Genomic DNA, 17,388 nt, shown 5'->3' with positions numbered 1-17,388 from the left:
CTGCCCTCTGTAGTCGTGGGGCCTGGCACCAGCCCCTCTGTTCTCCAGCCCTCCCTTTCCTAGTTGCCAAGAGAGGAGGCCATCAGCTCTGCCTATCCCATAGGGTTCCCATGAAGAGCAAAGGAAACCCTAATCGTGAAAATGCTGTCTGAAGTGCCGAACACACACCAGGTGCTGGGAGATGTGCTCTTCTCCGCCCATTCTCTTCCCCCATCTCTACACGTATCTGTTTCTCTGCTGTTCCCCAGGAGACTCATCTGCCTGCTATAACGTGTTCATTTTATTGTTGTATCTTCTTATCTGGATTTGGACATATTTCAGGGTAAAAGGGGGTGAGCCTGGGTAAAACTGGAGATGCTGCAGAAGATAAAGAGGATCAAGCATGAGAGTCAAAAGAGGGAGGCATCAGCCAGCAAAAGTCCGGAAGAGAAGGAAGAACGAGGACAGCACGTTAAGAGCAGAAGGGCCAGGTGAGGGTGGGCCTGGTTGGCTTTGTACCCTGCGTGTGACCCGCCTGTGGAATCACTGGCGTGAGGGCTCAGGGCAGCAGGCCAGCAGCCGCTCTCTCGTCCTTTTGAGAGGGCCAGTCAAGGTTATCTCAAGTGACCCCAACGCAACCTCTCCTAGAATTCTCCCTTTCTCTCTCTCTGCTCAGACAGCGGAGTATTAGGAAGCGGTATGGGAGTGGTCACGTGAGTGATGAGACTAAGCTAAATATTGCCCTTACTTTTAATCCTAAAATCCTAAAATTACTGAACAATAAACCACACATGTGCAGAGTCACTTACAAACAATTTTTGATAATATCCATGCAAACGCATCTGGGATGCAGATTTCACACATCTGGTGAGGTCTCTGGGGGGACCCCTGTAAGGGGGAAAACAGGGCAATGCTTGAGGGGAGCCCGGCTGCCCCCCGGCAGGGCGGCCACGTTCCCCTTGATCACTGCTCCAAGCATCATCGCTGGTGGAATGTCTCTGTGCTCGGTGAAGCAAACTAGCGAACTTCTGTTTTTTTGAAAGTGGAAGAAATGTGCAACCAAGCTCTGGCTTTTAAAGTTTAAAAACAAAAAGTATCCTATACCAACTGAACGATTGCCACACTGATATTACAATGTAAACGAAAGCAATGATGAGAGGATGTTATTAAACTCAGGGTAGCATGAGTGTGTTGGACCTCAATCAGACGCCTCATTCTTTCATTTGTTATGTAGGCTCCATGCACAAATTATTTAAGCGATTTTATGGTTCAGAGAGTGAAATGAAAGAAAACACAAGTCAGACGTCAGGCGTTCAAATCTGCCCTGCTCTGTGGAGTAACTGCAGTACGTGAATTTCAGGATGCTCAAGAAACCACACCCAAGAAATCCGCCGACTTTTTCTCCCCCTGTATCTCCGTATACAGCAAAGAACCAGAGGAGTGTTGGAAGGAAGAGATTCAACCAAACCAAGAGGCCCCCAGTGGTTCTCAGCCTCGGCAGCACATCAGAATCACCTGGGAGATTTTAATACTCCTGGTGGCCAGACCACACGCCAAACCATTGGATCAAAATATCCGGGGTGAACCCAGCCCTTAGTATTTTTTACAGTTCCCCAGGTGACTCCAGTGTGCAGCCAAGGTTGAGACCGCTGCTCCAGACCCTACCCACTTCTGGCCTTCCCCTGGGCCACCCCGCATCTCTCTCCCCTCTTGTTCTCTATGCTCCTTCTTGGCAAATTGGTGAAAAGTCAGAGATCCAGGAGTTGGATGCCAAAGGCTTGCCCAACAGCTGCCAACTCTGTCACTGGACCACAATAGCTTAAAAGTCATCCCTGAAGACTCGAGCACCTGAGAGACTCTGGCCAGGATATTTGAGAGGGAACTCTGACAATCATGCCTTCTCGAATAAGTCTGAATAAGAGAGATGCGTGTTGCAGTTTAAAACCTGCATCTCCAGCAAAGGTCACTGTTCACAGAACAGCTTAGAAGTTTAAATCAGTGGTCCTCAAATCTTAGCCTGCATCAGAATTCGCCTGGAGGGCTCCTTAAACACAGACTGCTGGACACTGCTCCTATTTCTGACTTAGTAGGTCCGGGATGGAGCCAAGAATTTTCATTTCTTTTCTTTCCTCTTTTTTTTTTCCTTGGTGAGGAAGATTGGCCCTGAGCTAACATCTGTTGCCAATCTTCCTCTTTTTGCTTGAGGAAGATTGTTGCTGAGCTGACATCTGTGCCAATCTTCCTTTGTTTTGTATGTGGGATACAGCCACATCATGGCTTGATGAGCAGTCTGTGTGTCTGCACCTGGGATCAGAACCAGCGTACCCCAGGCTGCTGAAGCAGAGCACACAAACTTAACCACTACACCACCAGGCCAGCCCCAGAATTTTCATTTCTAACAAAATGTTGAGGCTGCTGGTCTGGGGGCCATAATTTCAGAACCATTGGTTTAAGTTGCCCAAACAATCTCATTTAGTTGTACTTAATCATTAGTCACACATGTTATTGTTCTCAACATTTACTGTGCACCAGCATCTCCTGGTGATTTCTTTTTTAAAGGTATGCTTTTTTTTGGTGAGGAAGATTGGCCCTGAGCTAACATCTATTGCCAATCTTCCTCTTCTTTTTTTTTTTTTATCCCCAAAGTCCCGGTACATAGTTGTATATCCCAGTTGTAAATCCTTCTAGTTCTTCTATGTGGGATGTTGACACTACATGGCTTGATGAGCGGTGTGTAGGTCTGCGCCCAGGATCCAAACCCATGAACCCCACGTTGCTGAAGCAGAGTGCACAAATTTAACCACCATACCACTGGGCTAGTCTCACTTTCCTAGTGATTTTCAAGTTCTGCTCAGATCAATTACTTGAAGATATCTGAGGCTGCAGCCTGGGCAATGGTATGTTTTAAAAGCTCCCCAGGGGCCAGCCCAGTGGCGCAGCAGCTAAGTTCCCATGTTCCCCTCTGGCGGCCTAGGGTTCGCCGGTTCGGATCCCAGGTGCAGACATGGCACTGCTTGGCAAGCCATGCTGTGGCAGGCATCCCATATATAAAGTAGAGGAAGATGGGCACAGATGTTAGCTCAGGGCCAGTCTTCCTCAGCAAAAAGAGGAGGATTGGCAGCAGATGTTAGCCAGGGCTAATCTTCCTCAACAAACAAACAAACAAAACCACAAAAAATAAAAGTTCCCCAAATGATTCCAGAAAGTATATATGCTGGGTTGAGAATTACTGAGTTAAATCATAAGTCGGTTGAGTTTATTTTAGTTTGCTATTGTTCACGAAGACAGTCCTTACTAGCTTTAAGGCAACTGGAGAACCCTGCACAGAAAGAAGGCTCTGGGAGCAAAACCAGTAGGCACATGCACGCATCACATAGTCTATCTCTTCAGCTCTAATTTTTTTTAAAGATCAATTTTCAGCATCTGTGGGATCTGTGATGTGGCCAGGGACAAAACTGGAACAAAATGGGAACAAATGACCTTACCAGACTCCTCAGGCCCCCGCCTGGCTCTGGGAGGGTGACCGTGTTTGATGCAGGGAGAGCTAACACCAAGTAGATGAATGTCGCTCCTTGGTGTTGGGCCACCATGCTGCATGGACCGCAGATGGAGCATGAAGCACTCTGCCCGTTCTCTAGTCTACTTGGTTTCAAAACAGTACTTATTGTTTATATCTGAAATCCTTTCATTTGAGCACTTGTTTCTTGTCTGTCTCTCCCACTGTTTTGTACCAAATCCATCTCTAGCACCTGCAATGCTGTCTGCTGTGCAGCAGCCGGTCCATAAAGCGTTGCCTAGGAGATGGGAAATAGGCAGGTCAGTGCGAGGTGAAATGTTGTACACCTCTTACCTTTAGTCAAGAGTCTGATCTCCTCCCCATGTATCAACCACCCCCCCCCCCCCCCCCACCGCCTTCCAGGAACACACAGCGTGTTCTCAGTGGTTTCTCTCAAAAGCTACCTGAGTTTTAAAGAAAACACTGGGGAATGAGAGGAATTGTTTAACGTGAAGTTATGAATCCCTAATGACGAAACTTCACGTACCTAGTGGGTTTTTTGTTGTTTTTTCGGCCAGGGCATTCGTGGTGTTTCACACAGTCTCCCACAGGCGAAGACCAGGGGGGAGCAGGACCAGGCAAGTGGAGGGAGCCTTGTTTACATTGTAAGCTCTGCCTACTATGTATTTGACAATTTTTATTAAGTGAAAATATTCACTTAGGATGTTTTTCCTGACATATTCACTTGAAGAAGATCTGCTCAGAGTAAACAGCGGGTTGAACAGAGGCAAGGTGAAGGCGCTGAAGGTCAATGGCAGACTTTCAGAGCAGAGGGCGCTTTAGGCGAAGCAGTGCCTAGGTTTTGTACACCTTTCTCTTCAGCCGTCAGCCAACTAAAGGTGACACTGCCGGACACGGAAAGAATGTTAAGAAATGTTTCTTTTGGGGACGGGTCGTCTGGTAAAACGGTTTGATGCAGGTCTGCTCGGGGAATTTACTGGCAAAGGCTGGTTGTATTTTTACCTCGTTGCCTTGAGAAGCACACCTGTGGCTGCAATTTATTATCAGATTAAAACCTGCCCCACAGCGGGGCCTACAATGCTCTGATGTCTTTTTTGTTTTAATCTTTTTATTTTGATGCCTTTTTTAGAGAAAGCTTGCTCATAGTTCATCAGACTTGCCCAGACCCTAAGGCTGTGTCAGGTTTGAAGTTACTCACCTGGGGAAGCTGCATTTTTCCCCATCTGACTACCTTTTCGTGCTCTGGAATCCTATTCTGGCCCAGAGTACTTGACAGTTTAAAGGAATGTGTGTATTTTTATGGGACAGAATATACATACACTTTTAACATTTAAAAATTCTTTCTACAATCAGTGGGATAAGAGGACACAAAAGTACCTTAAAAAAAAGGATTATTAAATGATAGTTATTACCATTATTAACATAATTAAAAGGATTATTAAATGAATTATCATCATCATATTAGCCATTAATTATTAAGTTATCATTATAATAGTTATTATTAACTTTCCTATTTTTATTGTATTTCTATATCTTTTTTAAATAGCCAATTTCAAAATGATAATTTAAAAATGTTACTTGAGGGGCTGGCCCAGTGGCATAGTGGTTAGGTTTGTGCTCTCCACTTTGGCAGCCTGGGGTTCACAGGTTTGGATCTGGGCGCAGGCCTACACACTGCTCATCAAGCCATGCTGTGGCGGCATCCCACATACAAAATAGAGGAAGATGGGCACAGATGTTAGCTCAGGGACTATCTTGGTCAGCAAAAAGAGGAAGATTGGCAACAGATGTTAGCTCAGGGCCAATCTTCCTTACCACAAAAAGAAAAAAAAAAGTAACTTGAAAACAAGTGCTCCTCGCCATGCCCTTGCCCTCTCCCTAGACTGCCTGCCTTGTCAGCCTCCCTCTGAAGAGAGAACAGAGACACGCTGCCTGCTGGATAAACCAGGTGTGCTCAGTGATAGACAGATGTTTGTGATAAATTAGAGACCAAGAAAGCAGGGAAAGCAGATGTGGGCTTCTCAGTGGCTAATGTACCTTCACCATGAGCAGCAGGAGGGACGGGAAAGTTCCACATCGCCAGCCCATGGGGAGGAGGGAGCAGAAGTTTGTTTATTGTCTGAGGTTTTCTTACAAGAGGCTCAAGAAGGAAGCAAGTTCCTGAGGTCTTTGAAGTGGTGTCTGAGGGGAGCAAAATGGTGGCTGGATTTTCCAGGGTCAGCAAAGCCCTTGACAGGTTTCCCAGGCTGGCTAGTTTCTGATCCTATTGTGCCTTGAAAGAGAGTCAATCCTGCCCTTCCATCCTAGACGGTCTAACAGGCCCCACGTCCTCGGAATTTTAGTGCTGCTGCTCGAGCTACTGACATGCTATGCTCACTCTTTCTGGGTTTGTTAATATAATCCTATGATTTTTTTCTCATTTAGTTTTTTTTTTTTAAGATGGCACCTGAGCTAATATCTGTTGCCAATCATTTTCTTCTTCTTCTTCTCCCCAAAGCCCCCCAGTACATAGTCACATACTCTAGTTGTAGTTCCTTCTAGTTGTGGCATGTGGGATGCTGCCTCAGCATGGCTTGACAAGTGGTGCCATGTCCGCGCCCAGGATCCAAACAGGTGAAACCTTGGGCCGCCAAAGCAGAACACACGAACTTAACCACTCGGCCATGGGGCCGGCCCCTTTTTTTCTTTTTTTGAGGAAGATTAACCCCAAGCTAACATCTGCTGCCAATCCTCCTCTTTTTGCTGAGGAAGACTGGCCCTGAGCTCACATCCGTGCCCATCTTCCTCTACTTTATATGTGGGACACCTGCCACAGCATGGCTTGCCAAGGAGTGCCATGTCTGCGCCTGGGATCCAAACCCGCGAACGCTGGGCTGCCGAAGTGGAGTGCACCAACTTAACCACTGCGCCACCAGACTGGCCCTTTTCATTTAGTTTTTAATACAACAAATTAATAGATTCTCTGAAGTTGATCCACTCTTGGGTCCCTGGTTTTTTCTACTTAATCATTGGTTGTTTTTTCCAGCAATGATTTCTTTACTTGCCATTTGCATGATTGATCTAGGACTAGCCTGAATATTCTTCTGATATTTGATAGCTGGCTACATAGTCAATACGCCTGAGGCCTTAGTGATGAACCAATATAGGGATGTTCTTTGCTTGACAAAAGATAATCATAATCATAAATAGAGTCACTAGATAAAACATAGTACATCCTGTTAAATTTGAATATCAGATAAACAACGAATAATTTTTTAGTATAAATATATCCCGTGCAATATTTGTGTGTCCTATACTTATATTAAGTTGCATGGGATGTACTTATACTAAAAAAAGTTTTGGTTATTTGGAATTTATATTTAACTGGGTGTCCTATATTTTTATTTGCTTCATCTGGCAATCTTAATCATAAACAAATAAATAAACAAGCATAATTTTTAGAAAGGAACAAATAAAATTTTAAATTAGTAAACAGGATTGTCAGGGGGCAGAAAGAACATGTCAGCAAATTCTGGTAACCACTGGACTTCTATTTCTGAAAACTTCGATGGGGTGAGAAGCAGGAAATAATAAAGATGGCTCCAATTCTTATAAAACAAAGAACTATAGAAAAAAATTCAAATTTCAAAAAGAAACTAGATTAATTGGTTTTGTTTTAAGGAAGAGAAACCGAAACACCACCCAGCAGACCAGGTGAGAGCTAACAAGAGTCTAAACCAGCAGGGAGCCGAGAATGAGTTCTGTCTGGGACACGCTGAGGTCAAGGCCCCTGTGACAAATCCAAGGGGAACTGATGATGAGCATGTGGGTCTCAAGTCGGGCAGGTAGGCCGGCTGGAGGTGGCTGACTGGGAATCATTGGCTGAGGAGTGAGATGAAAGCCACACAAGTGGATGTCATGGCCCAGGAATGATGTAAGGAGTGAAAAGAAAAGGTACATATTAATATGAGATGAGAAGGTGGAAGAGGAAGATTCATAACCAAAAACTGGAAAGGACCAATCAGAGTCATAGGAGAAGAAAATAGCATCATAAGACCCAAGGAAGAGGAGAGTTCCAATAACTGACTAATCATGTTAAGTGTTACAGAGAAAAATGTAAAATAAGGACAGAAATGGGTCCTTTGGGTTTAGCTATTAGGAGGCACCAGTGACCCAGTGATAGCCTTCTGTATGCTGTGCTTGACGCCGTAGCCAGATCGCGGTGGGTTGAGGAATGAATGGAAAGGGAGAAAATGAAGAAGTGTTGACTCTCTTTCAAAGAGATGGAGAGTTATGGAAAAGAAAGATGGAAAAAAGCTGGAGGCAGACTCCGGAGAGCTGGAACGGAACTCACAGGCTCTCTCATTATTTTTCATTATGAATGTATACCTACCGAAAAGAATAGAGGATAATGTAACAAATAACAGGGTACCCACCACTAATTGTCCTACATTTTCCCATGCTGACTAGAGCAGGCATTGGCAATCTCTTTCTTAAAGGGCCAGAGGGTAAGTATTTTAGATCTTGTGGGCCAAGAGGCAAAATATAGGCTATTATATAAGTTCTTATATAAGCATTAAAATATAACCATTTAAAAATGTAAAAACTGTTCTCAGCTCAAGAGTTGGAAAAAACAGGAAGCTGGCTGAGTTCGGCTCATGGGTCTTAGCTTGCTGACCCTTGGATTCCATGTCTTTTCTGAAAGAAACGACATGATAGACATGGTTGAAGCCCTCCTTACATCTCTCCTTGATCTCTGCTCTCTCTGCCTCCCCAAAAGTAACTGCTCTCCTAACTTAGCACGGATCATCCCGCCTATGGCCCTAATCAATATCAGCAGAATTTGAAGTGTCTTAAAAACTTTAGCTAATGTAATTATTCTGTGCATAATAATCTTCAGCTGGCTTTTTTGGTCAACATCACATTTGAGACTGATTCATCTTGATACATTTGGCTCTAGTTCATTAATCTTACCTGTTCTATGATATCTTATACTATGCCTACACCAAGTTTCAGGTGTTTTTCTTCTGCTAATGGACATTTAGGTTGTTTGTATTTTTTCCATTTTGGCAAACAATGCTACAATCAACACTCTTGGCCGCGATACGTGGCTGCACGTTTGTGAGTGATCTGGGGTGTACACCTAGGAGTAAATTGTTGGGGTTGGAGGGTATGAACGTCTTCATTTGACTAAATATTTCCAAATGGTTCTTCAGAATGGTTGTCTGGAAAAATTCCCTTTTCTAGTAATCTGGTATAGTTGGTAACCTCTAAAATTCTCCCAATATGCAACATCTAGAAATACTGGATGACATATAAGAAGTAATTTTTTAAATGTATAAAGAAATCTCAAGAGGGGCTGGCCCCGTGGCTGAGTGGTTAAGTTTGCGCACTCCGCTGCAGGCGGCCCAGTGTTTCGTTAGTTCGAATCCTGGGCGCGGACATGGCACTGCTCATCAAACCACGCTGAGGCAGCGTCCCACATACCACAACTAGAAGGACCCACAACGAAGAATATACAACTATGTACCGGGGGGCTTTGGGGAGAAAAAGGAAAAAAAAATAAAATCTTAAAAAAAAAAAGAAATCTCAAGAAAACAAGGAAATCCCTAGGGCCGAAAATATGAAAAAAAAAAAAAAAAAAAGATTGTAGAGGAAATTCAAATTCAGAACTGTATATTCCTATGGGGATTCCCGAGAACAAAGCTTTGGACCTTTAGGAATGTACGAGGCTGTATAATGCTTTCAGGGGCTCCCGTCCATCTATTGGGTCAAAAGTTAAAGCTAAAATACAAGGCCATGGAGAGAGAGAGACAGACAGAGACAGAGACAGAGAGAGACAGAGAGAGAGGGAGAAAGAAAAGCAGTTGCAATGTCTTTGGCAAAGTTTAAAGTCAAAGTCAGGTGCACTAACCCCAGCTGATCTCACTATCATCCTGACAGCCGGCCCCTGGCCCCTCCTCCGATTCTGAATTTTGTTTTGTCTACTTCTTTCTCCTTGGCAATCACTTTGGTCTCCTTGGTTACCTGCTTCTGTTTACCACCTTGGCCCCACTGCTGACTCTGGGTTGCTGGCTTGCACCTTTAAGGAGGTTTCGGCACGTCTTCATTCAACTCTTGGAGGCTGACCCCTGAGGCGGCCCCTTCCCCATCCCAAGGCTGGGGGGGGGGGGGGTCCAAGCACCGGTTCTCCTCAAGCCGGCACATCCCTGTCTGAGTCTCTTCCAAATGCTATTTTGTGGCGATGGCACTGAGGGTGTATTGGGAAAGTATTTACAGTAGCTTGATGATGGGATCAGAAAATTTGGGGTTCTGTTAAACAGGGTGAGCCAGCCTCTGTGTGCCAGATTCTGCCCTCAGTGCCCCCAGGATTTCCCTCATGAACAGGAGCCCACAGATGCAATGAGCAACAGGATAAGATCTACATAAACTTCAGATTAAAGGTATCAAATAGACAGTAATATGTTTAAAATAAAGAAGTAAAAGAAGAACACAAGAAAAAAAATAAAACCAAGACACTATATAAACATACAAAAGGATTTTCCAGAAATGAAAAAAATATTTTCTAGAAATGAAAAATGTGACAACGGAAAGGAAAAGCCCAACAGATGGGCTCTGCAGCAGGATAGACGAGACGATTGCATTAACCTGCCATCCCCCCAGCGGCGCCCAGTTCCGGTTTCTCCACGTCTTTGCCAACATTTGAGGGTGGTGCAAACCAGACACAGGTAGGCAAATTGCGGGTTGCATTGTTTCTTTACAGAATTGAGCTGATCCCAGCCAAGCCCCTGCCCTCTTCTGGTTTCCTGGGTCAGCCTTTCAGACAAAGAGGGACTTAAGCCTCAGTAAGTCCCTCTCGGCTTGTTTTTTTGGTGTTTGGTCCTGGGGTCAGTTCTCAGCAGAGCTCTCCCACAGCGACTCTGCCTGACAGAAGGCTGCGCCGTCTCTCCCTGGTTCCCACACCCTCAAGCCTCTTGCTGAGCGACTTCAACGTTCTGTTTTTCCTGCTTCTGGTATTAATTATGCTAATCCTCAGATTCTCTGTTGCTCACTCTGCACCTTTCAGCGGCTCCCCTCCCCCCCACTTCCCACTCTGCAGGCTGAAGTTTAACCCAATTCTCACCATTCATTTTCCTGTCAGCCAGTCTCTGACCCAACCAACCAAACACAGCTCTTTTATTAACACATGGTAACCTTAGAGCCTGGCCAAGACCTTACGTGTTACATCTACAGTTGAGAAGGCACCAGAGCTATATTGTTCCAAACCTGAAAGTAGACATACAGCCCGGCAGAGCCCGAAAACCCAGAAGTAATAGAGCGTATGCTTAGAGCACGAAATCCTGAGGCTGAAACTTACTTAGATCTACTACTTAGCTGTGTGACCTTGGGCAAGTCACTCAACCTCTCTGTGCCTCAGTTTTATCATATTTAAAACAGGGGTAGTAGTACCCACTGTATAAGGTTGTTATGAGAATTAAATGAGTTAGCATATGTAAAGTGTTTAGAACAATGCCTGGCATATAATGAGCACTGTATATGTTTGCCATCATCATTATTACTAGTTGAAATTGAGACTTTCCCGGGAAATAGCAGATGGCAGTCACATTCATTGAAACAAGAACAGTGTCAGAAAGTGCAACTTCTCTGACGCACCTCGTATTTTCTTCTATTATTTCTCTCCTTTGCAAGATTCATCCAATAATTATTTGGTTCTTACTCTTCTGAAACAGCCCAGCAAACCTCTCACACCTCCTGGCAAACCCAACATTTGACGACTCTGGCCACCAAAACTGTTACAGCCTCCTTGTTTCTGCCTCATGCCCTTTAGCTCTCCTTTCTACAAACCATCCTGCCTGTGGCAGCTAATAAATCTCATGCTTTTGGGATCTGGGAGGTTGCTTTCAGCTTTCTGATAGTGTTAAGCTGACGTTGGCAGGGCACAGTCTGAAGAACCAGGTGGAGACGCCTCCCTTCCCTCCAGGGGCAGAATGTCGCCTTGACTCTGACCTTCTTAGCATCCCACACAGCCACGATACTCAGGCCCCGAGTCTTCTGTAACTATGCTCATCTGTTTGGTCAAAATCCCAGAAAAGCTGTTTTCTCATTTCTCTCCCGGTGATGTCTAAGTGGTTGCTTTCACTTGGGATAGTAATCAATTCTGCGTCAGGCTCTCTATCTACACAAAGAGAAAAGATGCTGACTCAGAGGTAAAGCTGCTGGTCCGGGCAACTGCAGGGTTAGACAATGCAGCCCATTTGTGGTTAATAAATGCTTGATTTGCGATATATCCTGGAATATGCCTGCAAGGGAGAGAGTTGGGCTGCTCAGTCGGTTAGATTCTTCTACCAAACGTCTCCAAGATATTTTCTTTTTTTTGAGGAAGATTAGCCTCGAGCTAACATCTGCTGCCAATCCTCCTCTTTTTGCTGAGGAAGACGGGCCCTGAGCTAACATCCGTGCCCATCTTCCTCCACTTTATACGTGGGACGCCTGCCACAGCACAGCTTGCCAAGCGGTGCCATGTCTGCACCCAGGATCTGAACTGGCGAACCCTGGGCTGCTGAAGCAGAGCATGCAAACTTAACTGCTGTGCCACCAGGCCGGCCCCTCCAACATATTTTTTGAAGAATTCAAGGAAATACAAGTGTGACACCTATAAACTAACTCACATTTTGAAGTCCTAGGCACCATTAGCTCAAAAGGATATACATTAATTCATTAAAAAATATACATTTGGGGGGCTGGCCTGGTTGCACAGCGGTTAAGTTCACACATTCCACTTTGGTGGCCCAGGGTTTGCCGGTTTGGATCCTGGGTGCGGACCTATGCACCGCTTATCAAACCATGCTGGGGCAGGCATCCCACATATAAAGTAGAGGAAGATGGGCATAGATGTTAGCTCAGGGCCAGTCTTCCTCTGCAAAAAGAGGAGGATTGGCGGCAGATGTTAGCTCAGGGATAATCTTCCTAAAAAAAAAAAAAAAGATTAATACATTTGGTCTTTAGAACAGACTTTCTATTGACTACTCTCTAAAAAGCTTTGATTATATGGCTTTTTGTAATGGGCAGTTTTGCATTTTCAGACATGGGGAATCCAGGCAGGGCCCAGGAAGTGGGTTGGGTTACCTCCATAATCCTGCGCTCTACTGAAACGCAGCTTTCTGTCTTTGACTTAAACGCGGCATTTCGTCTTTGACCGCTCCTGACATTCTAACTCTACCTGTTGTCAGGAGTTCATCAGTTTTTAGTGATCAGCTTCTTACGCATTCTAGGATGATTTTAGTATTTATGAGCAGTTATTGAGTTTTTTGCTAACCTTTTACAGGGCTTTGGAAAGTCCAAGAGGAACTGAAGACGACTTTCCCTGGAGGTGATCACAGCCTGGTCAGAGATGTAGACATAGGCACAATTATGGTTCGAAGCGATGAGCTGTGTTCACAGAAATTTAGGTCTCTAGGGGCAGAACAGGGGGTAAGTGCAGGGCACCACGAAAGGGGGAGTAAGAGGAAACATCAAGGAGGAAGTATTGCTCGATCTGAGTCTTTTAAAGTCGTACAGGAGTTCACTAAGTAGAAAAAAGAGAACTTATTCACTTCACAGAGGCCCGGAGCACATGCTCCATTCAGTGCGACTAGAGGGGGCCGTGGCTGGGGAGTGGGAAGGTGCATGGACGGAGGAGCCACTGGAAGGGAGATAGAAGTGAGAGACTAAGGGGCCTAAATGAGGAACATCCGAAGGAAGGTCTCTAAGTGGAGAGTCACATGATCAGACACAGGCATCAGAAAGACAACTCTTACCGAGTCTCTTCAGATTTTCCTTTTGCATCATCTAACTGCAGACACTGGATTCAATCATTTTTCAGAAGCTCAAGCAAATACTCAGGCAAGGTTAAATATTACCCTCAGGGGCGTGTTTGAGGCACGTGCGGTAGTGTTGCGAAAGCTAAGAGAGGTGGCAGGGGGATGGTTAGGCTCCGCTGCCTCTGGCGCCAAGGGATGCCCTTTGGGGAAAGGAGTCAGGTACAGAGGTCTTGGCAGGGAGTGTGGTCGGTCCCCTGGAGTCCAAGTCAGAAGAGCGGGGACACTCAGACATCTCACCTTCCTCTGCCTCTGTTTCGTCACCTGTCTCCCTCGTAAGGCTCGAGCTGCATCACTTTAAAGCTCCCTTCCAGCTCCAAAACTTTGTGCACAAAACAACACTTTGTCCCCCAAACTCATTTTGAACACTAACCTCAATTTTAACCGAACTAGTTGGAATGGTTCACCCATCACTTTCCGTTTTCCACCTCAGATGCTGGAGAGACCATGTGGAGAGCATCCAGGGAAAGAGAATTTTGTGGGTGGGGGTGGTTGGGTGCTGACTGCTAATCTCCAGGAAGTTGCCACATCTGTTAGGTCAGAGCCGTATGCCCCCCATCCTATTTAAAGAACTGTGGCTTGAGAACTTTCCTTTTGCTAACACGGCCCTATACTAGAAGCAGAGAGTATCCATGGCCAGCGAGTTTATTCACCAAAGGGCAAGTCAACAAAATGTAAGAGGCAATTGAGGCTGATTGTGCTTGTTGAAGCCATGGTCAAGGGTATAAACCGCTTACTGCTCTTAGCTCAAAATAATGAGATCTAATATTTCTTCTTTTCCAATACCTTTCATTTGCTACAGTCACATTACCTCTTTCAACAAAGCTTCATTAGTAACAATCAATGAAAAGAAACTGTTCTCTAAAGTAAGGAGATCAAAGAAAAGCAGAGGAAAGATCTCTCTTGCTAAGTTAGAGTGGATGCCTCGTAACTCCTCAGATAATTTCCTGTTTACAATTTCCTTTTTAACTTACAGTTTTTCTTTAGTATACTTTCCAGTAGTAAATTTCCACACCCCAGTTTTTCCAAGAGTTTTTGGAACCGGGCAGACTTCTCAGCCCATATTATTAAAAGCAAATTCATTATTGCTCTGTTTCAGCTGATTGAAACGTTCTTTCACACGAACTGCCAAAGAGTTTACGGTTTTCTTAATATGCCATTAAAGTTTGTAAATTACAGGGACCCACGTATCTTAGAAGACAAAGATTGCAGGAAGGTTAAATTAAGGGAGCGCGCTGGAGCGCCGGCAGCCAACTGCAGGGAAAGCCACGTCCACCCTCCCGCCCCACCCTCCCCCAAAAAGACAGCTCTAATTTTCTCCACTACTTTCGTAGAAAGGATTAGATTTTTCTGGGTGTTCCCCTCCCCGGCAGAGTTCTGTAGCCTCGGGCACCAACCAAGCCTTCATTCTCCTCCTTCCCTGGAGTGGAAAGCCTGGAGGGAGCTTACCCTGAGCCGGGCGGGTGGGAAGGAGCGCGATCGCCAGGGCAAGGACCAGGGCGGCGCGAGGAGCCTTCATGTCAGCGGGCCTGGGCGCTCGCTGCTCCGGCGTGATGCTGCGCCGGCTTTCAGCCTCCCTGAAACGTGAACATTTCCTGTTTCCTGCTTGTTTGGGTCGGTGCTAACTTGAAGGAGAGGTGTTTGCCTGTTTTTTAGGAAGTGATGTAATTCGGCAGGAGCCTGTCAGACCAGCAAGGATTGCAAAAGAGAAGTTGCTCTTCAAGCACTGATTCAGTTAGCACGCCTCGCCAGCTCTCTCCAGCCCCGGCCCTAGCACTGGCCTCCAGCTTTTGAAATTGTCGATGTGGAAACAGTATCCGTTGCTCACAGATCATTCGGGATCTGCAACTGGGGGTCCCGGACCACAGGCATTCTCAATTTGCGATTTTACTCCACCCCCAGGTGAGTCTCTGGGGCTGCCTGGAGTCTAGAGCAGTCCTATCCAGTAGAACTTTCTGAGATGATGGAAATGTTCTACGTTTGTGCTGTGCAATACGGTAGCCATTGGCCACATATGCTGTTGAGCACTTGAAATGAGGCTAGTGCAAACTGAATTTTTATTTATTTATTTATTTAATTTATTTTGAGGAAGATTAGCCCTGAGCTAACTGCTGCCAATCCTCCTCTTTTTGCTGAGGAAGACTGGCCCTGAGCTAACATCCGTGCCCATCTTCCTCTACTTTATATGTGGGACACCTACCACAGCATGGCGTGCCAAGCGGTGTCCTGTCCGCACCTGGGATCTGAACAGGCGAACCCAGGGCCACCGAGAAGCGGAACGTGCAAACTCAAAACCGCTGCATCACCGGGCCAGCCCTTGGTTTTTATTTCTATTAATTCTGATTTAAATAACGCCACGTGGCTAGTAGCTGCTGTGTTGCACAGTGCAGGCCCAGACAGCAGGGACACCTGCACCATAGGAAAGTGGCCAGGCAACTTCCTTCCAGCCAGGTGCATCCTCCCGGCTGGGTCCTGAATGCCCCCTCACTTCAAGGCTCAGAGGGAGGTAAAGGGTAATGCTACACCCTGCCTGAAAGTGTGCTCCACTTCCTCGGAGAAAAAAAGATTTTTATTGTTTGTTTCTGTTTTATTTCTTTTATTTTTTCTTTATGAAGACTTTTCTTTTCAGAGCAGTTTTACATTGACAACAAAATTAAGAGGAAGGTACAGAGATTTCCTTTGTACCCTCTGCCCCACACATACCCAGCCTTCCCCATTATCAACACCCACCACATTTGTTACAGTTGAGGAACCTACATTGACACATCATAATCACCCAAAGTTCATAGTTTACATTAGGGCTCACTCTTGGTTTTGCACATTCTCTGGGTTTGGACATACGCATAATGACACAAATCCAGCATGACAGTATCGTACAGAACAGTTTCACTGCCCTAAAAATCATCTGTGCTCACCTATTCGTCCCTCGCCAGACCTCAAGCCCTGCCAACCACTGATCTTTTTATTGTCTCCATAGGACTGCCTTTTCCAGAATGTCATAGAATTGGAATCATACAATGTGCAGCCTTTTCAGACTGGTTTCTTTCACTTAGTAATATGCATTTAAGGTTCCTCCATGTCTTTTCATGGCTAATAGCTCATTTCTTTTTAGTGCTCAACAATACTCCGTTGTCTGGATGTACCACAGTTTATTCATTTACCTAAAGAAAGACATCTTGTCTGCTTCCAAATGTTGGCAATTATAAATAAAGATGCTGTAAACATTCATGTGAAAGTATTTGTGTGGACAGAAGTTTTCAACTCCTTTGGGAAACTACCAAAGGGTTTGGTAGATGGTTTGATGGTAAGAGAGAAAGATCTTTTAAATAAAGAGCCCATTTCCAAAGCAGAATATGCTCTGGGGTGGGGGTGGGGAATCTGCATTTCACTTTCTTCCATCTCTCGTGACAAATAGATTCCTCAGAGGTTGCTAACAGCAAGCAAAATAGGCCTGAGATGCATTAGAATGGGGTGGAAATCCTACTCAATTGAAACAATGCAGGATGAAGGTATCTGTTTAGACCAGATGTAGGAGAGATTAGAGTGTGTTGGGTTTTTGTGTTTTGGTTGAAGTCCTGCCCTTGGTTTAGGTTTAGGGCCTAGGCCCTACAGAATGCAGTTTTGTAACTGTGTTTGTGATGGTGTCAAGATGGACCAGCAGATAGGGAGAGGCATCAGATACCCATCTCATCTCCAACCCCTTGCCTGCTGGTCACCATGAGTCACCACGAGTCACCACCTTCCGGAAGGTTTCATCTTCAGTGGTCTGGTTGGCATACACATACGAGGTGACTGGAATTCCTCAGCCCCTGACATAGCCATTAATTTTTTGTTTAGTGCCTTGCTGCTTTTGAATGTCATTAGTCACCATTTCTCTCAGTTCTCATCCACAAGAAATAGGTTGGTGATTCATGTAATGATCAGTTTGTTAATGGATTTAAATATGCACTTTAATGTTGTTAACTGGCAATCAGGTCAACTCCTGGTATAATATGCTTTTGCACCTTAGGCGACAATATAGAATATACAGCGGAAGAAAATAGACGAGTTCAAAAC

The 17,388-nt window shown here is 45.2% G+C and overlaps 1 protein-coding gene across 2 annotated transcripts in view; it reads right to left on the bottom strand.

Annotated features, from left to right (window-relative positions):
- The window catches only part of TMEM154 (transmembrane protein 154), a 41,689-nt gene extending 26,591 nt beyond the window's left edge, over positions 1-15,098 (bottom strand). The window contains exons 1-2 of one of the 2 annotated variants that reach the window (XM_070261483.1): positions 14,782-14,944; positions 12,792-12,856 (exon numbers count right to left, since the gene is read on the bottom strand). Coding sequence is in view for 1 of the 2 variants with exons in the window: in XM_005607816.4 (XP_005607873.1) it covers positions 14,782-14,851 (70 nt within the window). In the remaining variant the exon portion in view is untranslated. Of the gene's footprint in view, positions 1-12,791; positions 12,857-14,781 lie in introns of both variants that reach the window. The other variant, XM_005607816.4, reaches the window with a different exon arrangement.
- Positions 15,099-17,388: the final 2,290 nt, after the last annotated feature.

The sequence above is a fragment of the Equus caballus genome, chromosome 2, assembly GCF_041296265.1.
Source record: "Equus caballus isolate H_3958 breed thoroughbred chromosome 2, TB-T2T, whole genome shotgun sequence".
Lineage (NCBI taxonomy): Eukaryota > Metazoa > Chordata > Mammalia > Perissodactyla > Equidae > Equus > Equus caballus.
This window is presented reverse-complemented; position numbering and strand designations above follow the sequence as displayed.